This window comes from Rattus norvegicus, chromosome 16 (genome assembly GCF_036323735.1).
Source record: "Rattus norvegicus strain BN/NHsdMcwi chromosome 16, GRCr8, whole genome shotgun sequence".
Classification (NCBI taxonomy): Eukaryota; Metazoa; Chordata; class Mammalia; order Rodentia; family Muridae; genus Rattus; species Rattus norvegicus.
In genome coordinates this window covers 72,829,144-72,846,360 of record NC_086034.1, presented here as the reverse complement: position 1 = coordinate 72,846,360, position 17,217 = coordinate 72,829,144, and the positions used below count along the sequence as shown (strand labels likewise).

General features: G+C 46.9%; 2 protein-coding genes and 1 pseudogene across 8 annotated transcripts in view; 2 read left to right on the top strand and 1 right to left on the bottom strand.

Moving 5' to 3' along the window:
* The window catches only part of Kcnu1 (potassium calcium-activated channel subfamily U member 1), an 87,525-nt gene extending 85,856 nt beyond the window's left edge, over nucleotides 1–1,669 (top strand). For all 6 annotated transcript variants that reach the window (XM_063275979.1, XM_063275977.1, XM_063275978.1 and 3 more), the window contains one exon: nucleotides 1,344–1,669. In XM_063275979.1, coding sequence (XP_063132049.1) covers nucleotides 1,344–1,649 — 306 coding nt within the window. In that variant the 3' untranslated portion in view covers nucleotides 1,650–1,669. The remainder of the gene's footprint in view (nucleotides 1–1,343) is intronic.
* Nucleotides 1,670–6,180: 4,511 nt separating this feature from the next.
* Hgsnat (heparan-alpha-glucosaminide N-acetyltransferase) overlaps nucleotides 6,181–17,217 on the bottom strand; it is a 32,214-nt gene continuing 21,177 nt past the window's right edge. The window contains exons 13-18 of one of the 2 annotated variants that reach the window (NM_001402470.1): nucleotides 16,374–16,500; nucleotides 15,118–15,204; nucleotides 10,689–10,766; nucleotides 9,560–9,630; nucleotides 9,349–9,461; nucleotides 6,181–8,158 (exon numbers count right to left, since the gene is read on the bottom strand). In NM_001402470.1, the coding sequence (NP_001389399.1) occupies nucleotides 7,977–8,158; nucleotides 9,349–9,461; nucleotides 9,560–9,630; nucleotides 10,689–10,766; nucleotides 15,118–15,204; nucleotides 16,374–16,500 (658 nt within the window). In that variant the 3' untranslated portion in view covers nucleotides 6,181–7,976. Of the gene's footprint in view, nucleotides 8,159–9,348; nucleotides 9,462–9,559; nucleotides 9,631–10,688; nucleotides 10,767–15,117; nucleotides 15,205–16,369; nucleotides 16,501–17,217 lie in introns of those variants that run through there. The other variant, XM_056984882.2, reaches the window with a different exon arrangement.
* Nucleotides 11,267–13,622, top strand: Timm23-ps5 (translocase of inner mitochondrial membrane 23, pseudogene 5; annotated as a pseudogene).

Sequence of the window (17,217 nt, the reverse complement as noted above, 5' to 3'; positions counted from 1 at the left end):
CATTGTCAGGGAGCGATAGCATTCAGGATGCGCCAGCAAAGCTGTTTGGAGGTGGAGAATCTTTGGGTATTGATCAGGTGTCAGAGAAGTGGGCCTGGGCGACACAGGTATAGACGTGTATTTGGATGAATAGCAGTCATCCCGAGGAAGACTCAAATAAACATGGAAGTCTGTCTATAGACGACACTGATTTAATAGAGGGGGGTCAACTGGCTTCAAAACACTCACCTTTAGGACGGGGGAGGAGCAGTGCTCTCTGGTCAGCACCAGAAAGTGTAAATGACTTCTTATATGTAAAATGTATTCCCCAGCCACCCTCTCCCTCAGCTCTAAATCCTGCCCCTCAAACATCTGGAAAAATTGTAGAATATGGTTTTTATGAAGAACACACAACTTATATTTGTGAGGTCCTCAAGGAAGAGATGGTAGTCCTCCTTTAAGAGGAGTGTAGTTGTGTTAAATGTTAATTAGGGCCACAGAAGACTGGAGGGAAATGATTCTGTGGACTACCCACTGCGGGGAGGTAGGACAGTAGAGAAAATCAGCAGGTAAAAGTCACACAAGGTCAGCCTGCCTATGTTTTGGTCTTGAATCCTGGCTATTCCCACCTGTTGAGGCTTGTTCTGAACTGGATATCTTGTTGAGGTATTTTGCTTCTTCAAAAGTCTTCTCGCGGAGGCCCAGGCTGTAAGTTTTCTTGCAGATTAATTTTGATTAAAAATTTGGATGTTTTAATGTACCTAGTCTTTGGCCAGGCTGTGTGAAATTTCTGTGACTTACAGATATAAAGCTATATAGAAATGTCTGGAACACTAGCACCTGTAGGGAGCGAACTGTATCCTTGGGTTTCTCTGGTCAAAGGAGCTTTTCCCCCGCAGTCAAGCACTGAACTTGCTTTTGTCTGTTTGCAGTTCTACGGTTGGGCCTTGTGCCCGTGGGGCAACTGGTCAGCCATTGTACAAGGTCTCCCACCTTGTATCCCAGTTTGCCTCAGTGCTCAGAACCGTGCTAGTTGAAAGTTTAGCATATGTATACCGAAAACCAATAAACCAAGGGGTCAGAAAAGCCCAGAGAGGTGAACTCTCCCAGAGACAGTCTCCTTCCCCTCTCATTAAAATCACGAGAACAGCTGCCCTCAGAGAGCTTCAGTGCTATGCCAAGGTGGGTGTGTGGTAGTGAGATGAAACCCTGGCCTCTCCTCCAGGATCTCTCCTACTGTTGTGTGCCAATGAAGAAAGGAAAACCCAGAACAAAAATCCCCACTTTATTTGGGGGTGTTGCTTGTAGCCACACTGTCCAAACTGCAGTCTCAAAAATCCGTCTTTGGCTTTATACCTCACAGGTTTGTGATCACCAGGCCGGCCAACGAGTGTCACTTGCTGCCCTCAGATCTTGTGTTCTGTGCTATTCCTTTCAGTATCACCTGTGACAAATCAGAAAGCAATGCTTCAATTCAGGATCAAGACACCACGACAAATGTGACATCCATGAGCCAGGGGTCGAACTTCCAGGGTGCCCAGAGTGCCCTCAATGAGCACAGTCTTAGCCCAGCCAGTGCCATGGGAGAGAAGAAATCTCCTCAGCTTTTGAACTCTCGAGTCTATCCTTTGAACTTATTCGATGCCAGTGACATTGATCCAGGAAAATAAAGACGGAAGCATGCTCTTTTCCTACCGATCGCTTAGTGGCCGGCGAGCCGTCCAGCCCACACTGCCGTGGGAGGAACCAACCTCCTTATCCCAGTGGATCCGGTGTGACGAGTAAAGGTGTACCCGGTGAATGGTATTAAAGCTCACTGCTCCCTTTCCTTAAGCGCGAATGGGTTCATTTGGGCTGAATTAAGAAGTCCTCCACTTGGACAGATGCCAGTTGGAACTGGAACCAATGTGTCTGTAAGACCTAGGTATACCTAAGACAGGACAGATGTTTATTAAAGTACTATGGGATATCGCGATCTCGTTGAAGCGGGGGAATGAGCAGAATTTGGGCTGACCTGGGTACTAGGGTTGGGTTCCTCTAGGGATGGGTTCCATTTAGAAGGACCACTCCTTGCTCCTGGGGGTTGTGACTGTTACAAAGTACCGAGGCACGGGGAGACTATAAAACGCCCTGTCTGTTTTGCGTTGGCCAGCTACTCCTGAGCGTGGGGTCTGCAGTGTGCTTGAAACACCCAGTGAGGCTCTGCTGGAGCAAACGGATTTTCCCTTTGCTGGCAGGTATCAGTTACAGACAGCTGCTTGGTTAGGGGTGGGAGCCCGTGTCTGCTTCTCCTTTCTTGGTGCTGGGATCCCCCGCCTAGCTTGGACCTGTGCTGCCACAGCGTGTGTGAGCTCAGGAGCACTGGTCCGCTGTTTCTGTTTAGTCTTAAATGGTTTTGTTTTGTTTTTGTTTTTGTCTTTTTGGTCTGTTTTCATTTTCATTTTTGTGTTCTGTTTTGTTGAAAGAGAGAAAGGAAAAAATAAATCTGAGTGCTTAAGGAACTGGGGAGGACCTAAGGAGAGCCGAGGTAGTAGGATAAACACAATCAAAATATATTGTAGGAAAATAATATTTTTATTGGATTTTTAAAAATTTATTTACATTTCAAATGTTATCCCCTTTCCCGGTTTCCCATCTACAAACACCCTATCCCATCCTCCCTTCCCCCATCCCCATTCTTCTATGAGGGTGTTCCCCACCAAAAATAATATTTTTTAAAAAATTCTCACCTCTGGGGCTCCTCCCATGACTCCTGGATGGAAACTTTTTCTGTTCTAATGACATAGTTTTTGTTTCCCTCCCTTTCTCCCTCCTTCTCTCACCCTCTCGCTCCCTCCCCCTCTCCCTCGTGACCTCTGCTTTTTTTCCTCTAGGACAGCAGTAGTTTTCCTGTCCCCTACATGTTGCCAGTATGTCTGTCACTGTCAGGGTTTCCTCCTGCAGTAAATGAATGTCTAGAATTCTGGGGTCAACTCAAGAAGTTTCAGAGTACATGGCCTAGAGGTCATTCTTGTAATATTTTTGACACATAACGTGACTGCTTTCGCCCTCGGTGAGGTATTCATGGTACCCCCCTCTTCCTTGCTTGGGTGGCATCGGTGTGTGTTGTTGCTGACTGTGTCTGAAAGGCATCACCTGTGGCTTGTTCTAATGGCAGAACATGCAGATCTCTGAGTTCAAGGTCAGCCTACAGAGCAAGTTCCAGGATGGCCAAGCTTAGGCAGAGAGGAAGTCAGAAAAGAGAAAACTGGTAATAGCATAAGGGGGGAGGGGTATGTTCCAGTCCCAGAAAGCAGCAGAGTATGGCAGCTTCAGCCGTGTGGCTCTGGCTTTAGAGTCAAGAATAGAAGGGACTACTGGGACAATTGATACTGGTCAACTGGAGCCAAGAAAGAAGCAGTGATTAAGAAGAGACCAGCATCACTGAGGTAATATCTTCTGGGAAGTATTTTCTGAGAACACGAAAAGGCTGTGTTCCAGAGATAGCCAAGATTGTACCTCTGCTGCAGCTGCTCTTGGTAATGTGTAAGAGTCACCCAGGTGGTACTGGTTTTGAAGGCATGAAGGGGTCATGAAGAGCAGCTGAGGCTGGGCACTGTGAGAGGCCATGGAAGGCCATGATGAAGGTCCAGCCTCAGTTGTAGTTGACTCCCAGGACTGAAGGGGTCATGCAAAGGAGTTGAGGCCTGCCACCATGAAGAGAGCCTGTGAGAGGCTCCTATGAGAAGCTCCTATGGAGGTGGTCCCATGAATACCTATAGTTGCTTTGGAAGACCCCAGCATATTGGAGATGCCAGTACCATGGGATGATCACCAAGAACAGCAGCGACAGTGGACTGAGTCGACTTGAGCTTAGAGTGCTACAGAGGGCAGGGCTGGAGGAGCAATCGGAAGAGCCCAGAAGATCATGTGTGCATCCCAGACATTGAAACAAGAAGCTATAAGGTTGAAGCTGCCTTGGAGATCCTAAGATTTCGAGATGCCAGAGCCTTGGGCTATCTACTGAGGAGTGGAACCAGCCGAGGAAAAGAAGTTTGTTGTAGTCAACAAAGACGAGAAAGGAGTGGAGATCTGAAGACTGCTCTGATATCAGACACGGAGATGCGGAGTTTACAGTTTGCCCGGCTGGTATCCTGTCTTGATTTGGGGATTTACAGTTAAGTGACTGGATGGATCTCAGTAGAGACTTTGAACTTTGAACTTTTAACATTGTTGATACTGCTATAGACTATGGGGACTTTGGAAGTTGCGCTAAGTGTACTTTTTTATTAAACTATGGCTAGATATGGCTCCCATAGACTCATGTGTTTGAATAAGCCTATGGGGGCCAGGGAGTAGAATGTCAATATGCTTGGCCCAGGGAGTGGAACTCTTTGGAGGCGTGGCCTTGTTGGAGTAGGTGTGGCCTTGTTGGAGTGGGTGTGGCCTTGTTGGAGTGGGTGTGGCCTTGTTGGAGTGGGTGTGGCCTTGTTGGAGTGGGTGTGGCCTTGTAGTGGGTGTGGCCTTGTTGGAGTAGGTGTGGCCTTGTTGGAGTAGGTGTGGCCTTGTCGGAGTAGGTGTGTCACTGAGGGCTTGGGCTTTAAGACCCTCATCCTAGCTGCAAGGCAGTTCTAGCCAATGACCCTCAAGGACCAGGGTCTTTTGGCTAATAAAACAATAAGACACAGAGAATCTGCCTCTACACCGTACTGTGTGTAGCAGTGGAATCCCAGTGGAATCACTGTTGGCTGAGATGGTGGGTAGCATGCCTCCCCAAGAACCGCCTGGGGGTGAGTTTCCTGACAGTTCTGTTGTATCAGGACTCAATGCTTCTTATGGATCAAGGCATCTTTTTTTTTTTTTTTTTACTCTTTATGAACTCTAGTATTTCTTATTTACATTTCAATTGTTATTCCCCTTCCCAGTTTCCAGGCCAACATCCCCCTACCCCCTCCCCCTCCCCTTCTATATGGGCTTCCCCTCCCCATCCTCCCCCCATTACCACCCTCCCAACAATCACGTTCTCTGGGTGTTCAGTCTTGGCAGGACCAAGGGCTTCCCCTTCCACTGGTGCTCTTACTAGGCTATTCATTGCTACCTATGAGGTTGGAGCCCAGGGTCAGTCCATGTATATAGTCTTTGGGTAGTGGCTTAGTCCCTGGAAGCTCTGGTTGATTGGCATCGTTGTTCATATGGGGTCTCAAACCCCTTCAAGCTCTTTCAGTCCTTTCTCTGATTCCTTCAATGGGGGTCCCGTTCTCAGTTCAGTGGTTTGCTGCTGGCATTCGCCTATGTATTTGTTGTATTCTGGCTTTGTCTCTCAGGAGAGATCTACATTCGGTTTCTGTCAGCCTGCACTTCTTTGCTTCATCCATCTTATCAAGTTTGGTGGCTGTATATGTATGGGCCACATGTGGGGCAGGCTCTGAATGAGTATTCCTTCTGCCTCTCTTCTAAACTTTGCCTCCCTATTCCCTGCCAAGGGTATTCTTGTTCTCCTTTTAAAGAAGGAATGAAGCATTCACATTTTGATCATCCGTCTTGAGTTTCATGTGTTCTGTGCATCTAGGGTAATTCAAGCATTTGGGCTAATAGCCACTTATCAATGAGTGCATACCATGTGTGTTTTTCTGTGATTGAGTTACCTCACTCAGGATGATATTTTCCAGTTCCAACCATTTGCCTACGAATTTCATAAAGTCATTGTTTTTGATAGCTGAGTAATATTCCATTGTGTAGATGTACCACATTTTCTGTATCCATTCCTCTGTTGAAGGGCATCTGGGTTCTTTCCAGCTTCTGGCTATTATAAATAAGGCTGCTATGAACATAGTGGAGCATGTGTCTTTGTTATATGTTGGGGCATCTTTGAGGCATCCTACTCCTGACACAGCACCCAGTACTGAGTAACTCTGAAGTCCCCCTGGGCAGCACCAGGAGTCCCCAGAGTGGCCTGTTTCCATTAACATTCTCTAGAGTCTCTCACTGTGGCATATCACACTATTCAAAAACAGATCCCTGTTGGAGAGATGGCTCAGATTATAGACTGGAATTTGGTTCCCACCCACATTGGTGTCACATAACTACCCATAACTCCCTCCAGGAGAACCCAAAGCTGCCTCTTGCCTCTGTGGGCACCGCATGCATATGCAGGACCCCTGCCCCCCGCCATTTACATAGCATTAAAAACTAAAGTCTTAAAAAAAATCAAAACCCACATTGTTTTGCCTTAATAAACGTTTATTTAGCACTTGCGAAGAACAAGCCAGCGCATTTGGTACCATGAGAATGCAGAAGAATATGTAATTCTTGCTGTTAAGATCACAATAGCACAGAAAATAACCATCGCCCGAGGCGAAAGCAATTAATGCTATGAGCCAGTTATCAGTGAGAACCCCGAGAGGATATCAGCTCTGGATGAGAATGGGATTACAGGTGATGCCATCAGCCAAAAGGCTGCTTGGTGGAGACAGGAAACCAGCAGAAGGTGCTGGGATCAAAGGAAGATGGCTGTGTCAGGCAGAGAAGACCCAGGCACAACTGAATTGGACAAGATGGCTTGATCCAACTCCTGCTTTACAAAGCTTAATCTGGTGACAGAAAGAAGTGTGTATACACACACACACACACACACACACACACACACATGCACGTGCACACACACGTAAGGAGCGAAAAGGCAGCAGCAGTTGGTTCTGTGCCCTGACACAGAATGAGCCATTCAGAGCTAGGAGAACATGAAGGAGTTTCCATCTGTAGAGAAGTGAGGAGCAGAGATGCTGCAGGCATAGGACAGAAGACAACAGGAAGCCCAGCCAAGAGTCCAGGGCAGAGCTGGAAACTGACTAAAAAGCCATTCATGCGTGGACCATAATTCAAATGTCCCCAGGTCACCACAGAAGAGCGACCTAAAGTACAACCCCAATATGATTCTCCTTAAAAACGCAATTCTTGTGGAAGTCCCCAGGAGGATGTCCATAGTACAGGTATCGCTTTCCTCCCTAAGGAACTGTGGACAGCCATTGATAGGATTTACTCTGATGGAAACGGAAAGGTTTTGCTATTCTTCCTTTCCCAGGGTTTTCTAAGATTTCACAGAAGCTGCTCGTAGGTCCCACCTTACACTTCTAAACCCTGGGCGAGCCAAGGGAGCATCCCTGTTTCCTTCCTTCCATAAATGAGGGAACCAAGGCTCTGACAGGCCAGCGGGTTGCCCCAAACCTTACCCAGGAGACAGCTCCAGAGGACCTGGAGAGCATGTGTTGTTCTTCCCAGGGCTACATCTCTGGGTACCTAGAGATGTCTAGGTATCATCCAGAGACATGCCAGGACAGACAGACAATAAGGTAGATGGACTGGTAGAGCCGTAGAGTGGTTTGCAATAACAACTCAATGTTCCAGCTTTTTTCCAAGTCAAGAGCAAAGCAAGTAGCCTTTGATAATGCATTTTGTGGGCCCAAACACTTTGGCTTTCTAGGAACGATAAAGTGCATGCTATAAGGGAAAAAAATCAGACACTACGACACAGTCCATTCAAAAAGCTTTATAGTCTGTCACCACGAAACCATGGCGGCAGTCATTGTCGGCAAGCGTATACACATGGAAAGGCAGTTTTCAGGAAGTAAGAACTGGTCCTTCCTGTTTGCTTGTTGTGATGCCAGAACCAAACCCAAGGTGCTCTCCAGACTTGGAGAAGGTTCTACCACTGAGTCAAGCATGGTCCACCAACCTCGGCCTCTTTCACAGAGGCAAAATTTCCAGAGTAAATCCCCTCTGAGAAGTTAAACAAGATCTCCACACATGTTCCAAATATATCAATTTCATACAAAATGGAGAAACCGGAGAGCAACAAGTCAAATATGTAAATATGTGAGTCAAAAATATACAGGCACCTTCCTGATATCTAAGCCCACCGGCTTGGGCACAGCATCCGGAAGCATGTCCCCTTCGGGAGGGAGGCTGCCGCTCTCCTCCCTGACCCTCTAGCTTCCTCCAGCAATGAATTTCAGCGGGTGCTGTCAGATTTTCCAGAAAACCTTCTTTTTATAGAGAATGTAGGCAATGAGCACCCAGAGAGCGGTGGCGACTATGTTCTGGATGAGATGCTCTTTATGTGACTGCTCATCCTCCAGCTTCCACTGGAAGGGGAAGTAGTCCTCAAACACCTCGTGACCGACGTACACCAGGATAGAATTCATCCCTTGGAGAGATCAGAATGTGCTCCAAATGAATCCAATAAATAACGTGAGGCATGCACTTGCGTTATTGCCTACTGCCCCAAATAAACAATGTGTGGCTTAGCTGTCTAACTGTGGAGTGTATTTCTAGATTCTTAGGAAGCAGGGGCATCTGCTGGCTCCGCAGGTAAAGGCATTGCCACCAAGCCTGATGACCTCAGTTCTACCCTAGGAACCCTGTTGGTGGAAAGAACTGACTCCTGTAAGTTGTACTCCGCATGTGCACATGTGCACACATCACACACACACACACACACACACACACACACTCACACATATACATACATGCACATTCATTCACATGCACACGCACACATTCATACACACATACACACATGCACACACACTCATACAGACATACATGTATATACATTCATGTGCACACAATTCATACACACACATATATACTCATACACATGCACACACATTCATACACATACACACATACATGCACACATACATACACATGCATACTCACACATATGCATGCACACACTCATACATACACACAAACATGCACACATATACGCACATGCAAGCACACACGTGTGCGCACACACACATACATGCACACACATTCATACACACATATACACATGCACACACACTCATACAGACACATACATGTATATACATTCATGTGCACACAATTCATACACACACATATATACTCATACACATGCACACACATACACATACATGCACACATACATATGCATACTCACACATATACATGCACACATGCACACTCATACATACACACAAACATGCACACACATATAAATGTGCAAGGACACACACACACAAGCGCGCGCACACACACACACACACACACACACACACACACACACACCACACAAAGCACAATCCTATTTTTATTAAAAACAATGTCCTGGGTCATATCCAGCAACTCACCATTTTGTACTACCCGGATATAAGCAGAGTATTTACTGACTCTAGGAACTAGATGTGTAAAAATGGGGCCGAGTGCCTTGGGACAGGCCAGTGAGCAGGGGAGCCCAGCCACTGCTGGTTTCTTCCTGAGCTTGCTTTCTGGAAATGTGCCTCCAGGACAGAGGACAGCTCTGAGGAAGCCCAGTGGCTCTGAAGCCAGTCTGCCCGCATCTACCTACTCTGGCGACCGCTAACTCACCTGGATAAAAGAATGGGGTTCCTGTCCACAGGCCCTTCACATCCACCACCGGGTAGAGGATGAGGAGGATGGAGAAGGCAAAGCAGCTCAGCGTGGTGACATATGAGATGGACCTATGGGAGGATGAGCGAGGGAGAGCCATCACACTCCCGGAAACACCCCGTTTCAACACGCGTGCCAACAGGAACACGGCACCCTCTGCCATGCTTACCAGAGATTCTTGTTTATTGGAATAAAGCCTTCGTTTGCAGACATCTTTGTCAAAGCAATAGAAATAAGCCCCTGTGAGGAAAAGAAGGGCGTTAAAGATCCAGATTCCAATCTCAAAACACAATGCACTGAAGACAAAAAAGTTACTTAATTGCTTAGGGAGGACAGAAGAAATCACCTTTTATTTTGTTCTTTTAACTGGAAGCCTATTGGAAGATGTGTAACTAATACATTATCCAATACTATCTCCCAGTGTTCCCTGAGTCAGAGACAGTAATTGATGAGTCACAGTGACTCCTAGGGAGGATTCTGAAAGGCCGGGGGTTAGGGGGTATATGGACAGGCAGTCAGGAGCACAAACTGGCTCTTAACAGGAGGCTCCTGCTTTAAAACTACCGCTTGGCTGGCTGTTTCCAATTTATTTTCTCTTTTGTTTTTGAGATAGGGTCTCACGTATCCCAGACGGGCCTCAAGCTCACTATGTGGCAAGGGTGCTTGGATCCCTTGTTTCTATCTCCTCACTGCAGACACGAGTCTCCACACCCAGTCCTTCTCAGAGATAGGACACAGGGCATGCATCTCTTATTGCTTGGAGACTCTCTCCCTCTCTCCCTCTCCCCCCTTTTCCCTCCCCCCCTTTCTCATTTTTAGAGACAGGGTTTCTCTGTGTATCCTTGGCTGTCCTATAGACCAGGCTGGCCTAGAAAGCAAAGATCCATTTGCCTCTGCTTCCCAAGTGCGGGGATTAAAGGTATGCGCCACCACCACCTGGCTCGCTTACACATTTTCTCCAGCAATTCTCATTCGAGTGTGTGGTAGCAAACGCTATGTTATTTATTTATATAATATAGTTTTCTAAGAAAATAAGCCCGAATAGTTAGATATAAAGACGTCTTCCTCCTTGGGACGAGGGGTATAGCTTAGCGGTAGAGTGTGTGCTTGGCCCACACCAGGCCCTGAGTTCCAGGCTCAGAAAATAAAAATAACGTTTAAAGATGTTACTCCGTGAACCCTGTTATTCAAGTGAACCATTCCCCGTCATGCTGAGCCAGTGACAGCAAAAAACTTCATGTCTTCTTAAATAAGAGCCGTCCTTAAGGGCAGCAACATGAGTAAGGAAGGAAACTTACAAGGATACAGCACCAGGCGGCGAATCGTATCAGGATGGCTTTCGTCTGATCCTTGTAATACAACAGTATTTTTCCTGCCTGGAGACAAAAACAATATGACCAAGAGAGTTAACCATGTTGAATTCTTGTTTCTATTTCCATCGATTTAACCATCCAGCACATGGAGTTATTTACTACGCACACTTTCGAGACTCTGGCATTTAAGGAGGAACACAAATTGACCCCTGTACCCTAGTGGAGACTGGGGAGACGTGTGGGACCAGTGACACAGGTAGTGTTGGGGATACAAATTGGAGAGCATCAGAGCAGGCAGGACATTCCAGGTGAAGGGGACAGCACACAGAGAAACACGTTAAAGCCAGGAGTGCCACAGTAGATTGAGAAGTGAAATAACAGGGCAGGCAGGGGGCTCAGCAGGTCTCACTTTCTCCCAGAGGTTTTGGGGAGCCCAGGAAAGTTAACCCTTATTCTAGACACAACCTAAAGTCACCCGGGAAAAGGAAATGTCAATTGACAAACTGCTTAGATCACACTGGTCTGTCGGCATGTCTGGGGGGGACTATCTTGGTTGCTAATTGATGCCGGAGGGCTGGGTCCACCGTGAGCAGCGCCATCCCTGGGTAAGTGTGCCTGGATGCACAGGAGCGCTGCCTGAGAACGAGCCAGCATGTGAGGCAGCAGGCAGTGCTCCTGCCTGGCTTTGGCTTTAAGTTCCTGCTTGAGCGCCTACCCTCACTTCCATCAATGAAGTGCTGTGACCTGTGAGTGAAACAACCCTAAATTGCTTTCCGATAGAGTGTCTTTATCACAGCAACAGAATGGAAACAAAAAGTAACACCCATCTAGGTGACAAGAGACTAGGTGGGACTAACCTGGCTACAAAGTATCCGGTTTGGCCGGCACTACTCAGGATGCAGAGGAGCAAAACTGAACGGTGTGCAGGGAAAACTTAAACCCCCAGACAGGACAAAGTGCAAAGTGTCTCTGAACTAGAGTCAAACTTTGGAAGTATCAAAGGATAAAGTGTCAATAATTTATAATAATAGCTTAAAATGTGCAAGTATGGCCTATGTGCTAGTTCTTGGGGTTTTGCAGAAATTTCATCTTTGTAACACCCCTGGAATTAGACACAGCCAGACATCACTCAGCCTGCACATGAGAGAACTAGACACAGATCCACACAGTGCAGCCATGGGTCTTCAGCTAAAGTTTTCCACACTAACCCAATGGCCCTAGCAGGCTGGGGTTTGCCTAGAGTGTGTGGAGAGTGTGTGAGTGTAGATAAGAACAGAATCTAAGAATCACAGAAATAGAGGCAGGGTGTCAACCCATTAGCAGAAAATTATTTAATCTCCAAACTGTGCACATTTGAAATCTGTACCATTTAATAGGACCGCCACAATGTGTGGCTGTTTAAATTTTGTCAAGTAAACCTAAAAAGGTTCTTAGTTATACTCCACCCACATCCTGTACTCCACAGATTCCTCGCAATGGCTGCCTGCATGGTCAGGATGCTCTCCATCACAGAACATTCTCTCGGGCCTGCTGTAGGAGCCGTTCTTTTCTCCAGTGTGTTCCCCTCAATATGCTCAAATGCCAGGAAAGACAACTTTGGGTCGAGAAATCTAGACTGCTCTCAATCAAAACATGAGGGACACCAAGAGTGACCAGATTTGATTTGGGGCATAAGACACACATGCTCTAAAGTCACGTACACAGCTGGCTGTGGGTGGAGGTCTGTGTCTTTCCTAAGTTCACAGCACTTTGAGCCTGGGCCTGCGGAGCAAATCTCTGCTGTTTATGAATCAGTCAGTCTCGGCTACACAGGGAGGTAAGTACATAGGAAACAGGCCAGCGGCACGGCGACCTCTTTACGTTACCAATATCGAGCGAAACATTCTGAAAACGCCACATGGAATCTTTCATAGTCGTCTGTTTTCATTTGTCTTGCTCTATAACCCAGTCTGGTCTCAAACTTGGAATCCTCCTGCCTCAGCCTCCCAAGTGCAGGGATTAGGAATGTGGCCACTGGCCAGCGCCTAGAAGGTCAGCGTGTGAAGGTGGCAGTAGGAACATGGGTCTCCCTGCTGTTGCTGTCTGGGCCACGTGACCACGGCCTGAGGTGGTGCTGGGAAGCCCAAGGCTATTACCTGGAATCTGATTTGGCTGGCGTCCCATTGACTGGTATGAACCCTGTTTCCTTATTTAAATGTGGGTCCACGCTATCTCATTCAGGAGAGGGATGAATTTATTTCACCAACTGGAGCTAATAACCCCGAGGCAGACTTGAACTAGCTTTCTTTATCTTTGGAAGATGTTACATGACAGGGGCAATGAACAGTCCTCGTTTAGCACTGAACGAACCCGAAGCATGGTCCGTTCCAAGCCAAGAAATGAACAGATTTTGAATATGGAGATGAGGCAAGTGGCTCTTTGGGCTAATCCTCTAGGTTCCCCGGCTTTGCTCTACAGTGCTTTTGGCGTTATCATTGAGAAAACACGGGGTGCAGAAGAGGGCCTCAACACAGTAGCAGCTGGGACGATGACGGGAATGTTGTATAATGTGCAGGTCTTCAAGGAATAGCATGTGGTGGCCCGGTAGGACCGACACTCACCAGTCTCTATGCACTGTACAACAACTGGGAGCACGTGAAAGGTTCCCTGCTCCAACAGTCACTCTGAAGATGTTTGTCATTCATAGGGGACACTTCATAGTCATCCAGATCAACTAATAAGTCAGTCTGGAGTTGCTTTCTCTCGTGTACCTACGATTACTTTGAATAGTCAGAGACTCTGATTTGCTGTGACAAAGATCGTGGAGGCTTAGCCTGGACTGCACTGCCTGCCCTCGGTGAGTGGAAGCCAAACCCTTTGGTGGCTCACAGAGAATGTGTTCTCTTCTTTGGAGATGATCTCACACCTCCTACCCCAAAACCGGACAACCACTTAACTCTCTAAATTCAGGCCATACTTTTATTACCATGTTAATTCATTTGAAAATCTAAAACTTAATATTGCCCTGTTTTCCAAATAAAGGGTGAAAATAGAACCAAAGTCATCATTTTAGCATTAAAAAAAAAAAATGTGGCCATTGTCACGGTGCCTGGGTAACTGTTACCCCTCTGAGACCTTCCATTTTGCACTGCTACTATGTTGCTTCTGCTGTTACCAGGAAACTTCTTCATGCTTAAGTTGACTACATGTTCTGCTATGTTCTGTGCCCTTGGAAACCAATCACCATAGAAGGCAGTAGAACTGTTCTCTATAGTAACCCGGAAATAAGCCTGGACCCAAGCCACCCACCCAGCAGCACTTCCTGAACCTTTGTATAAGCTTTTATGGTATTTGCCTGTATGAGCTGTCCCTGGGATGGGCCCCAACATAAGAGAGACACCCGCAGCGATATAAGAAACTATTTGGAGTGAAATGAACCATATAAAACAAGTGGAGTTTTATTTAGACCTTCAGGTCTCCAGTCCCAGACTCAGACTATTTGAGTGGCAGCCTAGTAAAGTTTAAGTTCCCAAGACCTCCCTGGGAACTGACATCCTAACTGGCAGAAAGAGAAATATACATGGGTAACTGAAGATACATATCTTAGACAAGTACCATCCTGACAGACAAGTTAGGACATGAATATTAGACAAGGCAAGTCCCCTGCCACAGTGGGGCAGGACAAGTGTACAGCAAAGACACATTCAAAAGGAAATGCCCTATCCCTAAATCCTGATTGGTGGACACAGAGGTTTGTGGATACAGGGCTTAAAAACCTTGTAGAATCTTAATTCAATGCCATGGTTCGGTTCCTGAATCTGGACCATGGCCCTGGTCGACCAGTTCTGGGGCAGATGCTTAAGAAACTTTGACTGACTGAGATTGGTGTCTGTGTGGTTTGTGAAGCGATTCTTGGACCCCAATAGCTTTAATCCCAGCACTCAGGAGGCAGAGGCAGGCAGATCTCTGAGGAGATCGAAGCCAGCCTGGTCTACAAAACAAGTCTTAGGAAAGCCAAGGATACACAGAGAATCACTGTCTCAAAAAAAACAAAAAAAACAAAAAAAAAAAACAAAAACAAAAAACAAAAAACAAAAAACAAAAACAAAAACAAAAAAACAAAGGGGGCGGGGTGTAGCCATTAACAGAACTCATTATCTACAAACTGCTGGGCTAAAATAAACCCACCACTAGTAAGAATTTAGTTTCCAGAATGTAAGGCTCCAGCTAGTCATTTGAATTGCCGAGCTGTCCCACACTAGTTTGCATAATCTCGATCCTAAATAGAATTTACCAGACCTGTAGGGCAGCAGAGACTTCCTTCCACTTCCTCGTTAGAGTGGGATGGCCCCTGGTTACAGTGGGATGGCCCCCTGGTTACATTGTTAGCGGCTGTCACCAGCTGTCAGAAGGGTTATCCTGAGGAAACAGATACCTGAACTCCTAAAAATGCCATCACAATGGAGTTGATAGTCCCCAAGACTCCTTCTGGGTCGTAGGCCACCTCAGTGTGATACAGCACCTTAAGGAAACAGAACGAGAGGGTGCCAGTCACTGTCTGAACACAAGAACAAAGGCAAGAGAGCAAACTGGAATACAGTTCGATAGCTGAGAGTTCCAGGTTTCTTCCCACCCTACCCCCCCCCCTTTTTTGTTTTTACAGCAGAAATTCATGGGCATCCTAGGCAAAGTGAGCCATGGTGATCCTGCCTGGCCATATTACATTAGCAAGTGTGGCAAAGAATGCTGGACCACATTTAACCAAATCAAAATGCAAATGCCTAACAGGACAGGGACTGCCCGCTGCTTCTGATTTAGCAAATCCCACTGCCGAGTCAACAGCTCCCAGCCTTCTCCTTGGGCAAATACCATCTAATAATCCATTTGAGAAGAGGGAGCAGCCCAGCGGAGGCAACGTGTGCTTAGCACGCAGGCGGCCCATGATTTTAAGCGCTAGCGTTCCATAAACAACAAAACACACACACACACACACACACACACACACACACACACACCAGTCAATTAAAATAAAACATTTGATTTTTAATATAAAAATGAGACCAGAACTTTGGAAGTGTACAGTGCATGAGCACCACCCACATCCTCAACCTTTCCGCGGCCTGAAACATTCGTCCCTAACCAGTGACTAGAAATAAGGTCTCGGTCACAGACTTCACGCAGGGTCCTTAACTAAAGGGAAGTACACGCCATGAGAGTACAGCAACCTGGGCCCTGAGCTGGATCCCAGCAACATAAAACAACACAAATGAAAGTGTGGGGCTTGGTCTGCCTTCCTAAATCACTCCTGTGCTGGAGAGAGTCCACCCCCAACATAAGGGACACCCAGACCAGTTCTTGAATGCCACCTCAGAGGCTCAGAGATTAACCACAGTGAAGTTCAACTCCCTCCTCCCCAGCTGTATTCCTCACAGGGATCCAGTGAGGATACCCCCACGCACATCCTCACATCCTGCGCCAGAGTCCCTGTCTCAGAGTCTGGAACGGGAAACCTAAAAGTCTAAATAAAACTCCACTTGTTTATATGGTTCATTTCACGCTGTAACCAGAAGGCACAAACGCAGCCAGTTTCCCAAACAAAAGTGATTTCGTACCGCGTTTTCCTTAAATAGTATAAAGCTGGCTTCCTACTTCCCTACCTCCCAGTTCTCAGTAAGGGAAAGTCTCACGCACAGCGGAGGATGGGTGCTGGTATAGGTGACTGTCTCCCAGAAGCAGGCGGTCGATGTAGCCAGCGGCTCCTCCAGTACAATGAGGATACTTCCCCAAGTCCCCTATACCTCCAGGGCCAAGGTAGCCACTAGGGAAGTAAAAAAACCATACTTAAATGACAGGACCTCAGAGCAGTGGCTGTCCATGCAGCACAGTTCGAGCGGCCTCACACACAAAGGCCCCAGCAGCCCAGTCCCTGAACTTAATCTACTTTCTCCTCAGTGACGCTGGGGCAACTTGACCTTCCTCTCAATGTAAAGAGAGCCTCAAAGGAGAATGAGGTGTGAAAGATAATTCCTCCTCAGTGCTATAAACCTTACCTCTGACTAAAGAAAGGGACATAAAGAAAGGAACTATCATGGCTGGGGAGATAGCTCATTTAGTAAAGTGTTTGCTTGGCAACCATGAGGGCCTGAGTTTGATCCCTGGAACCCATGTAGGGAAACAAAGGGAGAGAGATTGAGATAGAGACAGAGAGAGGGAGAGACAGACAGACAGACAGACAGACAGACACAGAGAGAGACAGAGATAGAGACAGAGAGAGTGACAGAGAGAGACAGAGAGAGACAGAGATAGACAGAGAGAGAGAGACAGAAACAGAGAAAGACAGGAAGATAGAGGAGAGAGATAGAGAGAGAGAGACAGAGAGAGACGGAGAGAGACAGAGAGAGACACAGATAGAGACAGAGAGAGAGAGACAGACAGACAGAGACAGAGAGAGACAGAGGAAGATAGAGGAGAGAGACAGAGAGAGAGACAGAGAGAGACAGAGAGAGAGAGACAGAGAGAGAGAGACAGAGAGAGA